General features: G+C 36.9%; 1 protein-coding gene across 9 annotated transcripts in view; it reads right to left on the bottom strand.

Moving 5' to 3' along the window:
* clasp1a (cytoplasmic linker associated protein 1a) overlaps window positions 1-13,063 on the bottom strand; it is a 296,574-nt gene that overhangs the window by 127,432 nt on the left and 156,079 nt on the right. For 4 of the 9 annotated variants that reach the window (XM_072258680.1, XM_072258685.1, XM_072258683.1 and 1 more), the window contains exons 18-20: window positions 10,399-10,448; window positions 6,794-6,970; window positions 4,069-4,089 (exon numbers count right to left, since the gene is read on the bottom strand). In XM_072258680.1, coding sequence (XP_072114781.1) covers window positions 4,069-4,089; window positions 6,794-6,970; window positions 10,399-10,448 — 248 coding nt within the window. The remainder of the gene's footprint in view (window positions 1-4,068; window positions 4,090-6,793; window positions 6,971-10,398; window positions 10,449-13,063) is intronic. The other 5 variants (XM_072258682.1, XM_072258688.1, XM_072258684.1 and 2 more) reach the window with 2 other exon arrangements.

Raw genomic sequence — 13,063 nt, 5'->3', positions numbered from 1 at the left:
AATTTAAGTTCAATGTATTCCTGCATCCAAAAGATTCATAAATTGAATTCAGAGCCAAAAACATTACAGCAAGAGTTTGCAAATCAAGTCGTTCGTAAATTGAGGAACTGTCATAAGGATTACATACAAGTGTATAGGTGCTTAGTGCAAGGGTAAAACAAATAAAACACTGTTGAAACCCAAGTAAAGAAAATTACCATATTCAGATTTAAGATTATCACTACAGTTAAAACTATAAAAGATCAATTAAATCCTAGGCAAATAAAATTTGCATTGCCACTTTGACAGTTTGAATTAAAAGCCAAGCATATTGGAAGGTTAATTGTCAAACACTTGAAAAGAAAGCAAGGCCCAATCAAAACCATTCTTTCCACCAGATAATGCAATCACTTTTCCCAACCAGTGAAACATTTAACTCCTTAGGAAGATGTAATAAGTGGGTGGGATAACCAAATTTAACTAAACCTGGTAAACTGCTCAGACTCCAGAAAACAATCCAACAAGTCCATCACATGCCTCTAGATAAATTGAGCACCACTGGCTAAACTAGAGTTTAAGGTCCTTAAATTTCTCTTGGAAGGTAATGGCAAACTATCTTCATGAACTGTTGCAGTCCAGGTACTTAAGGAACTGCCACAGAGCTACAAGTATCACAGTAATAATACTCAATAATGCAAAAGAAACAATAACATTTCTGAGTCAAAATAGCACATGGCTTGAATATGGAACTTGCAGTTCGGGTTGCTCCACCGGTCATTTATATATTTATATATAAATAAAAACATGATCTCTATCTACCTGCTAGATATGGTATGTCCAATGCCATAAACAACTTCGAATAGCTCACTCAAATCCACGACATTCTACAAGTTAAAATGTTGATTCCTCTGTCACTGACACACTGCAGTGAAGTGGAAAACTTCAGTGCTGTTATTAAGACATCCCACTTCAGGTATTGTCCTTGTTGTACTTTACCAAGACCCCTCTTACTTCACAATGCAGTGTTCAAAACATGTTGCCTTTAAACCTTCCAAGTGTTTTAATCTGAAGGAACACAATGGTCTACAAAGTACTTTTTAAAGTGCTAAGTGAATATATTTCTTCTCCTTTCATTGGTCAATCCCAACCATAAATTGTGTTGTGTGGATTTCTATTTGCAATACCTACATTGGAACTAACTATCAGTCACAATAAATTATTCACATTTTATTTTTCAAACTCACTATATCCAACTAAATGTAAATCATTCTTCTTATTCTGGTTTTTAAACTTGAGTAAATTATTTATGAAGGTTTTGATGATTTTCCATCAAAATATTTTCAAAATCAATCCCCGTCCACCCACAACCAAGTTTACAATCATTATTACTAAATTATCCCAAAGTCACACTAAATATATTCAGTTAAAGGTATGGGAGAGGACCAATAGACAGAGTGTGAAATAACCCAGACTTCAGGAAAAGCAGCCAAGTGTCCCAATCCTAACTTTCATTGTGTGAGCTTTGTAAAAGAATTATACCATCACAGAATGTATAGAGATAAAAGGGGAAATATCATTCAGTTTAATCCATACTGAAGGATCGACTTTAGCAATATAGATAGTTCTGCTATAAAAATGCATTCCCATAATGCAAATTGGATGTAACACAATTGACAAGTTAGGAAATTGTGTATTATGTAGGGCCAAACTTGCTACAATGTGATTTTCATCAGAAACTGGAGAACGACTTAGACGGCTTTGGAAGTTGACAAGCAGAAGAAAAACAACTGGGGGGGGAAAAGAAACGTTGTATACATATACCTTCCCTGCAGTAATCAGACACTAATGTTACATAACACAGGCTGGCGGTTTCACTGAAGGAGGCCATTGGAAATTGAGAAGCAACCACTTCTATTGAGACTTGTGCAAGAAAGCTTTATTAAATTTAGTACTATACAGGTTTAGTATTATGAGTTTGCAGTGACAGAATAAATTTAAATCAAAAACACCTTTATTTTTGAGAATCCCGTGGGAAAATAAATTTGCCAATGAGAGTCTGAAATTCTCAACCCTGTAATGTCCCATTTCCCCACTTACATGATTGCTTTTATAATGTGACTTTCTACAGCACAATGTTTCTTAGAAACAGAATTGTTACATTTTAGCAGACCTACCTGAAATAAATTCAGGACACTCACCTTTTCGAGTCAATTGCCTTTCACCAGAAACTTTCAATTGAGAAACTAACTTCTTGCCATAAAAATACCTGATTTACTAATACCCACAAAAATGTATTTATTTATTGAGATACAGTATGGAGTAGGCCTTTCCAGCCCTTCAAGCCACAACACCCTCACCTCCTGATTTAATCTTAGTTTACCAACTGCTACGCCTTTGGACTGTGGGAGGAAACCACAGTACCTGGAGGAAACCCATGTGGTCACAGGGAGAACATACAAACTCCTTACAGGCAGCAGTGGGAATTAAACCCTGATCACTGGTACTGTAAAGTGTTGTGCTAATCATTACGCTACCATGTCGTGGAGGAACTCAATAAGTCAGGTCGCATCTATGGAAGGCAATAGTTGATTTTGGACTTAAACCTTTCATTAGAACTGGGAAGGGAGGGGGCAGAATAAGGTGGTAGGGGAAGGGGAAGGAGTAAAAGCATGCAAGTGATAGATGAGACCAGGTGAGGGAGAAGATGGGTGACTGGGAGAAGGCTCATGATGCAAGATGCTGAGTGGTGATAGGTAGAGGAGGTAAAGGACCGAAGAAGGAATAGGAAGAGAAATCTAATAGGAGAGGATAGTGCAGCATCATTAACTTCAGAAAGTGCTTAAGGAATACAACAGTTTGCTGCAATTATCTTGGTTATTATCCTGACAATAGTCATACACTGACAAGGGGTGTTTGCCATATTTTATATTATTGCTTATATGAAGAAATACAATGGATTCCCGTTAATTGGAGGAACACTGGGACCGGTACATATTGGTTCAATTAAATGGCTGTCCCAATTCGCTGAAGTTTCATGGAAATTATTAAAGGTGTTTTTTTTTCCCCAAAAAAGACAAACTACTGTTTAACCAAGTAACAAATTATGTATTTAAATGAACTACAGAACAAATTAGAACATTATCAATACTACGACTGTACAATAAAACCGTGTTAGTTCCTAGTAGTTCATCCAGTGTATGCCGCCATATTCTTTTGATTGACAGTAAGTGAACAAAATCAGTGCAGACACCTAGTATAGATAATGTACTACTTCCATACAATGCTATTGACAAATGCATCTTTTAAATCTTTGTTTTCATTGTAACATTCAAGATGATTGTCAATACCTTCAAATTCTTCCTAGTTCCCAACTTGAAGTGGAAAAATTACTTCATCTTCACTCCCAGCCATTGCTGGCGTCTCCTAGCCCGAATGCTTGAAACCATAGTTCTGAGTTGTCTTACTGCTTATTTTTCACCAACTAACAGTGACAAAATTCACTGCTTCTTGAACACAAACACACAGAACTGATACTATTTAAAAACTGCTTGCTCTATGCACAGTGTAGGGTCTAACGGCAACCATATCTGCCCCAATTAAGAGGCAGTGTCACAAATAAATGAAGGAAATCCCAGCTATTTTCTTGATTAGGTGTCCCAAATAAGCAGTTACCCCTACTAACTGATGGCCAATTAACTGGAATCCACTGTATTTGAAATCCTTCAACTGATTTCTAATTTAATGATCATATTATGCAGACATCCAGTTTGCAACTACATGCATTAAGCCAATTACAAAACTCCACACAGACTGAAGCTACAGCATATTAAAATACAAAATGGCCATAACAGCAGTAGTTATATTAAGCAAAATATCAAAAAAGTATTAGAACTACCTATTTGCCTTTGCATATCAAATACACAATGGAAATAAAATACATACAGCCAAAGTATCAGAAATTAATATTGTAAATGTCAGCAATTAAATAACAAATTGCTCTCAACCAGCAAATAAATATTGGCACACAGAATGGGATAGCCCCTCTTTCACAGCCTAAGCTCACAAGCGCAAATCCTGCACAAATCTTACCATCCTTCATTGGAGAAGCACCTTAAATGAATTAAACAATTAACATTGTATGTTACACTGGGAAAAGATGTAAGGTAATTGTCATAAGACATTTAAAAATCTAATTGTTAAAACTGTTACATTTCTATACATATGCAAAATTTTGATTTCTTGAATAAAAATATCTTTGTAAAGTCCAAAGCCTAGTTTTGCTTTCTGTTCTATTCTTTTTTCTTGTAAATGTAAATGTTCTATTCAATAATCTAAGTTCAAAGTTAAGCTAAGGAGTGCCAGCTGGGAGGGAGCTCTGATATTATTTTCCATGCCGCTCAAGAAACACCGCATGAATATTATCAGCCTTATGAGACCTGCAGCTTTCAGCCTAATACATATTTTACCTGGAATTAACTTGATTGCTCTGCAATTTTAAAAAAAAAATGGCACAGTAAACTCAATGATCAGCATCAACTTTGACACAGCTTAATCTGATCAGCTGGCTGTTGGAACGTACTTACAGATCTAGTTCTTTTCATTTGAAGTATTTAAAGCATTTAGAAGTGTTATCTTCAGATAAGAAAATTTCATTTGGAACAGATAACCTAACTCAAAACATGGAATCTCTTAGCCTAACAGAATTATTATTTTTTTTGTCACTTATAAGTAAGATTTTAATTTGAAGAGTCCAACCACTGCAATATGAAGTCAACAATTCCAGGCTGCAGATAAAAGATGGTTAACACTGCCAAGTATAGCTGTGGAAATATATATATATATATATATATTGTTTATACATACATATTGCATTACCATGCAACAACTCATGCGAGGTACCAATTATAGTCACAGATGGAAACCACTAAAAAAATTGTGTTGTCACAGATACCAGCCAGATACACAAAATGGGACAGACAGCTGGTAACAGAAAACAAGCTGCTTACCCTCAGCTTTTGTGGATGTGCCATCTTTCAGCAAAAGAAGATAGGGAAGGGAGGGAGGACAGGGAAATGTTAGTAAGATTAACAAATATGGGCCCACTAATTTATACTAAACAAGAGAATCCTATGGAGCTGCAATACTTTTCTAAAACTGTGAAAGGCACAATATGGGCACAAATAGCAAAAAGACCTGGAAAAAAAACCAATAAACTGTGTTTCTCTTATAATGTGAAAAAAATCATCCTGCTTCTTTAGAGTATGATACTACAAAGTGAGCACTATGAAAACATTCTAGAAATACTTACAATTAAAAATTTCAAAAACAAATACATGACAAATAAAATAACTATTCAATGATTTATTTCAAATTAAAAGGAGGAAACCAATACAGACTGAAGCTTACAGAAAGTAGCAAAAGAGATGGCAGATGGAACTTAACACGCAAATGATAGTCATTGGGAAGGTAAATCAGGGCAGGACGGGCACAGAGAATGGCAGGCTCCATGGAAAGTTGTTTTAACAGCGGAACCCAAGAATACATGTACAAGATGGTGACACAGACAGACAGGCATATCCTATGCTTGCCTTCTTGGTCAGGGAATTAGGTACAGCCATTGGGACATCACTTAAAGCTGTACAAAATGTTGGTGAGACCGCACTAAAAGAACTGTTGCAGTTCCAGTCACCACACAGCAAGAATGATACGATTAAGCTAGATAAAATTCACGAGAATGTTGCTGGAAATAGGGGACTTGAGTTATAGGAGATTGGATAGGCTAGGATAATTTTTGCTGAGACAGGGAGGCTGAGCAATGACTTTTACCCTATCTATGCTCTCATGATTTTATAGATAGTCAGTTTTGCTCCCAGGCTAGGAGAGTCTCAAAATCAGAAAGCATAGAAATATGCTGTGACTGGGAAGATTTAAACTTTCCACAGATACGGTTGTAGGTAGATGGATCAAGCTACCAGAGCAAGTGACAGAGGAAGCTAAAGTTACAGTGTATATAGGACATTTGGATAGTTATGTTGATAGGAATGATTTAGAAGGATATGAACCAGATGTAGGCAAATGACACTTGCTAAAGTTGGCACCTTGGTTGCTATGGAAAAGTCTGAAGGGCCTGTTTTAATTCTCTATAAATCTAACTCAATGCTAAATATTATCAACTGTAAACTCAGTATAGCACAGCCCTGAGCATTTTCTTTCAGAAATTTAGAGTGTATGAATGATGTCATATGCAATATTCATTATATTTGCCTTCTAATTATGCAGTACACAGCCAAATCTATTTTTAAAAAAAACAAAACAATTTCTGGCCATGCTAATGGTTTCTATATTCTGGATTTTAGAAATAACAATCCTCAGAATTCTGCTCATAAAGAAAAAAAATTGTGGTTTGAAGATTTCATTAAAACAAATGGCAGAGGAGCTATTCATTGTAATTGTCAGGCAGAACAAATAAAATAATCTGCAATGAGATACCAGTCACCATTGTTCACTTGACTGAAAACTTATCTCCTCCAAATAAATGTATGACAACCCTTAGTCTTTTGGTTAATTTTGCAATACCTATCTTCGCTCTAAAACAGTCTTTTCATACATGTTGTTTGGGGAATTGAATCCAAATGAAAAATTACCTCAAAATATAATTGATGTTTCTAATTTAAGTTTGGCACGTGGTTCCAAATTCAAAAATCAAACACACTCTAAACCATTTCCTAGAAATTTCTTGAATTTCCTATCTGACATATTATGGAATTAGGAAAATTATCAGTTCCAAAATCTATGCGGTTTACTTAGTTTTTACCTAGGGAAGCATAGGATCCTGGAGGTAAAGCTGCAGCCGAGCTAAAATGTCCAGGTGCGTTGCTTGGAGTTGCAGTTAAACGTGACTTGGCGTTAGCAGCTGCATTCACATCAATGTCACTGCGAGAGCGTTGCAGAGCACCCGTGGTGGATACAGATTTTCCACTAACTGTAGAAGCTTTAAACCAGTAACAACAAAAAAAAATTAAACCTGTAGTATGAAATTACCTTGTTTATTTTAAGAATAACAAAACTGAAGCATCTGTTTTAGAAGGCTAAAAAAAAGTAAAACACAAATCATCCCATCACTTTCTTGCAAAAGACTTTTAGTCTACCTTGCCTGAAGCTAACTTCAGTGCCCCTGGATCATTTTATCAACAGAAGCCCTCACCTGCTACAGAAAAATCCTCTAGTGACACTAGTTGCAAACAAAAAGAACCATCAGGACTTGATCCCACAAGATGAATCAGCTGAACCTTGGCTACAGTTCATCTTATTCCTCAAGGATACTAACCCATTGCTACACAAACAAGCTACTTGCCTCCTTTTTGGCCGTACATGCAATATGGTTCAACTAAAATCTACATTTTCCTTTGTCCTCTCAGGTATTCTAAATACCTCAGAAAATCCTCTGGAATCTAAGTAACCAGTCCCATTATTCTATGACTCAACGATTCTTCTATAACTCGAAACTGAACCAAGTTAAATAATTTCAATAAATAAAGTTAATATTAATTTTTTAGACTTCGATTTGAATTTTTAGGATTGTATGAAATTAGGGTTGTGATTTAAATAATTTATTATTTACAGTGTACCAGTAAAAGCATTACTTGTCAAAATATAGGAAGTGCATATGAATGAATCAGTAAAACAAAAATTTGCTTTAATTCATTGTGTTAAACTGGAAACAACATGACATCTGTAAAGAACAAAAAAAAAGTAAAAATAAACAATGATCTCAGCCCCTTTGTTACCGCAACCAGACTACAAACATTAATGAATCCAGTAAATAATGCTATCTGTTTTCTATCAAGGAACATCAGGTGAAGTCAAAATTTATCCATTTATTAATAAAACATAATTCTACCAAGCATCACAAATATTTGTACAAATATGAACACCACTGTTCTTTTCTATATCATTCCCCGGACTCTCAGAATCTGAATTTTAAGGACGAGGGCAGCATATTTGCTGGAATCTACAGACTTATGACAAAGTCCCACATAATTAATACTGTGAAAACCTACGAACTCCAAGTAGTTACAGCAACTTGGATCTAAAGTGGCTCAGTAGGAGGAAAAAGGGATCATAATTAGCAGCAGAGTCTGAATGGAAGAGTATTTACTCATAGGGACCAGGAGATAAAAATAGGGCCAAGTTGCTGAGAGTGTAAAACATTAAGTTTCAGGAAAGCGACAGGATAGAAGAGTAACAAATGGAATTAGTTCCAGGTAATGCATTGGGAATGGCAAACAATAGATGAAAATCGAAAATAAATTATAGATATGGAAAGTAACAATAATTTGGAGCACTGAGATAACAGGCAAAGTAATATATTGGCTAATGCAATAGACAGCACACTTGCTTTTATAGGTAGGGAAAAGACAACAAATACAAGGCATCAAACTAAAAGTCTAAGCACTAGCTAGTTTACTGCTGAAGCACTGCATTCAGTTACAACAATTACATTCCAGCGACACACTATGGTTATGTTACTGAACCAGCTACCTAGCACCTGAATGCAAATCCCACTCTATAAACTGTAGGATTAAATGTAGCTGATTAAATAAAATATCAATTAAAAGTTATTTTCTACTATCATGACTACTAAATTTCATTTTGTTTTAGAACATAGAATTTTACAGCAAAAACAGGCCCTTCAGCCCAAAACCTTGTGCCAAAATTTTAACCTACTCCAAGGTCAAACAACCCTTCCCTCCATTTTTCTTTCATCCATGTTTCTAAGAGTCTCTTAAATGTGCCTAGCATGTGTGTCTCTACCGCCACCGACATTGCTTTCCACTCACGTGCCATTGTGTAAAAAAAAATCTGATATTTCCCCTATACCTTCCTTCAATCACCTTAAAATTATGTCCACTTTTCTTTAATTTCTAACCAAAGGGGTCAAAGTTGCTCTTCTCACCTAGTCTGACCTAAAATCACAACCATTAGAAAGGTCTCCTAATGTCCTCTGAAACTGCCCAACAATATTTTTAAAAAGCAATTAAGACTGGACAATGAATACTGCCCAATTAGACTTACTTGACCCAAAAGACTTCCCCATCCCTCAACAAAGCACACATCACCTCTGCTACTCTGAGGAAAACAAATCAAGTTTGTCCAACTTCTGCTTTAGCTCATGTCCACTAATCCAGGCAGCATCCTGGTAAACCTCTTCTGCACCCTCTCCAAAGCCACAATATTCTCCTATAATGGGAGAAGCAAAACTGAATGCAATACTCCAAACTAGAGTTTTACTTGAACTGTGCAAATTAAGGTAACTCAAAAACCATGGTAAGAGTGTCCCAAAATAAAAATTTCTATACATTTCAGAAAGTGGTATAAAGAAACTATGGCTATCTGTTTTTTTCTCCACCATCTCTTTTTCTCTTCTCGTCATGTATTGAACTTGGCACATTCACCACTTAATATAAAAAGGAATCTCTTCAGTATTTTAACACAATTTTTGTTTTTTCAAGTCCAAAGCAACACACAAAGAAGGTAGCCAAATAAATTTTCCCTAAAAATTTAAATGTTCATTCAACATTCCTCATTTGTATTTGAAATGTAGTAAAAACCCTGTAGTTTTTTAAAAAAACAGACAAGGACTTCTTGAACAATACCAAAATGGACTTGAACAATACCAAAATGGACATGACAAACAAAATATCTTTTGAGTCAAGTCAAGTCTAATTGATCTGGAAATTAGGATAAAGATCATGTTTGTTTTCTCCCAAGTTAAACTGTGTTTGTATGACTAGAGCATACCACTGAAACAAAAAAGTAAAATGAACATTACCCCATACTATAGGTTCCATGGATAAATGAAACAAATGGAGAAGGAAAGTGCAGAGTCCTTGCTGGAGGATTAGGAGAGCTATCTGTAAGGCTGTATTGAATTGCAAGTGTTAAACAGAGAAGAAAACCAGCAATCGTGACCAAAGGCAGCGACAGCAGGAGAAAGTGACTGTAAGTTATGCTACCAAACTGGCAAAAAATATACACCAGAAACTTGGAGAGTGCAAAACAAACCAACACACTTGCGGTGGAGAAAGGCGAGGCCAGCACCATTTGAAAGTCTTGCTTTTGGAAAACTGGAAGATTTGAGGTGTTAAGATGAAGACTGGATGCCAGAGACAACAGTGGATAGGGTACACATATTGCCATGGTTTAGAAGATTATGGGCCAAAAGCTGGAAAATGGGACTAGCTTGGATGGGGCATCTTGTTGTGCATAAACCAGTTAGACCACAGGGCCTGATTCTGTAATGTAATGACTTGGGAGGAATTGAAAGCATCATAATCAAATTCTGGACATCCACTGTTAGGGACATATACTTCAATTTTATGGTGGTTGATAACGAATAAAAATAGTAGTACATCTTACCTCGGGATACCGTGCTTCCTGTTGGACTCCGCTTCGTGGACAGGGGGCGACTGTTAGAAGTACCAGATACACATGATCAAATTCTGCCGATGTATGCTTTTTACAAAAGAGAATAAACCATCTGGTCCCTCAGGAATGCTCCATCATTCAACTAGAACATAGCTGATCTATTACCTTGGCTCCAGGCACCATTATTACGTTCCTCAATACCTTAACGCCAGGAAATCTATAAACCTCAGTTTTCAATGAACTTCATGATTGAGCCCGACAACCCTCTGTTGTAGAGTTCTGAAGCTTTCATTGGTGTTTAAGTAAAAAAAGTCTCTCCTTTTCTCATTTGTCAGGCTACACTTTACTCACTAACAGTGTCTCCCTACTCCACTCCAGAGGGATAGAAAATGCACTCCCTGCATCTAACTTATTGTGTCCTTTAATAAAAAGTTCCAATCAGCTTTCTTCTCAATCCTAGAAAAAAAGTCAGTCCTCACATAGCACCCCCACCCTGGAATCAGTCTAGTAAATATGTGCTACAGTCCATCTGTGCCTAATACATTTTTAAGAATAAAACTGAATCACATATTCCAGATGCACTCTCACCAAGGCCAACTACAGGGATGAGACTTCTTCATTCTTGTAATCAAATCCCACGTTAAAAAGTTAACATACAACTTGGTACTGCAATTACCATACACACCTTCATTTTAGCCTTCAATAATTGTCATACAAAGTCCAGACCCAACCCCACTCATTCACTCACAACTTAATAAATATTCTATCTTTCTGTAACACCCAACAAACTGAATGACCTCACTTTTCTCACCTTGACCATATCTCACTGAAGATTCTTTACCTCATTTCCAGTCACTATTAACCTCCTAGCTCAATATGTCAGCAAACCTGAAATTATATTTGGTCTTCTTAGCCTAACTTACATAAGTTTGAAAAGCTTGACTAAAATTTAGGTTCCTCAGCATCTCACCTGATAACATGCTATAATCCATTCTTTCCGTCAGATTATCAATTCCCTACCCATGTTGGTATATTACCACTAATTCCACCCACTTATTGACAAACATAAGGCCAAGGAGCAGAATTAGACTATTTGGCCCATCCAGTCCGCTCCGCCATTCCATCAGAGCTGATTTAATATCCTTCTCAACCCCATTCTCTTTCCTTCTCCCTGTAAACTTTAATCCCTTGATTTAATAAAGAACCTATCAACTTCTGCCTTAAATATACCCAATAATTTAGCCCACATTGCCATTTGTGGCAATAAATTCCATAGATTCACCACCCTCTGGCTTAAGAACCTTTTCTTCATCCGTTCTAAATGGACATTGCTCAATTCTTTGTGCCCTCTGGTCCTAGATTCCACACTATAGAAAACATCATCTCCACATTCACTCTATCCAAACCTTTCAATAATCAAAAGGTTTCAATGAGATTCTCAGCTCTCCCTCCACCCCCCCCCACCCTTATTTCTATAAACTCCAGTGAGTATAGGCCCAGAGACATCAAACACTTCCATTCCAGGGATCATTCTCTTGAACCACCTTTGAACTCTCTCCATTACCAGCACATCCTTTCTTAGATGAGGGGCCCAAAACTTACCAATGTTCCAAGTGTGGTCTGACCAATGCCTTATAAAGCCACAGCATTACATCCTTGATTTTGTACTCTAGTCCTCTTGAAATTAATGCCAACACTGCATTTGACTTCCTACCACCGACTCAACTTGCAAGTTAACCTTTAGGGAATCCTGCACAAAAACTTCCAAGTCCCTTTGTACATGTGATTTTTGAACATTCTTACAGAACAGTCCATGCCTTTACTCCTCCAGTCAAAGTGCATGGCCATGCACTTCATCACATCATATTCAAACTACCACTTCTATTTTCATTCTGTCCAACTCCTTCTGAAGACACCCTACTTCCTCAACACTGCCTGCCCTTCCACCTATTTTTGTATTGAGAGAAAACATAGCCGCAAAGCCATCAATTCCTTCATCCAAATCACTGACGTACAATGTGAACACAAGTTGTCCTAGCACCAACCCCTGCGGGACACCACTAGTCACCAGCACAACCAAAAAAGGCCCTCTTCATTCCCACTATTTGCCTCCCGCCAGTCAGCCAATCTTCCATCCACGTTAGTAATTTTCCTGTAATGCCATGAGCTCGTTCATGTGTCTCATGTGCAGCACTTTCTAAAAAGACTTTCTGAATTAAGTAAGCAACGGCCACCGACTCTCCTTTGTCTATCCTACCTGTTATTTCCTCAAAGAATTCCAACAGATTTATCAGGTAAGATTTCCCCCATCAGAAAACCATGCTGACTTTAGCCTATTTGATCGTGTGCCTCGAAATGTGCCCTGAAATCTCATCCTTAATAATAGACTCCAACATCTTTTCAACCACTGCACTGAAGTCAGGTTAACTGGCCTACAATTTTTCTTCTTCTGCTTCCTTTCCTTCATCATTAGTACAGTGACATTTATAATTTTCCAGTCTTCTGGAACCCTTCCAGAATCTAATGATTCCTGCAAGATCATAACTAATGCCTCCACAATCTCTACAGCTATGTGTAGTCCATCTGGTCCATGTTACTTATCCATCTTCAGAACTTTTATTTTCCCAAGCACCTTCTCCATAGTAATAGCAACTAC

Source organism: Mobula birostris, chromosome 5 (assembly GCF_030028105.1).
Source record: "Mobula birostris isolate sMobBir1 chromosome 5, sMobBir1.hap1, whole genome shotgun sequence".
In the NCBI taxonomy this organism is placed as follows: Eukaryota; Metazoa; Chordata; class Chondrichthyes; order Myliobatiformes; family Myliobatidae; genus Mobula; species Mobula birostris.
The sequence above is the reverse complement of the archived record's forward strand: the minus strand, read 5'-3'. Positions and strand labels throughout refer to the sequence as shown.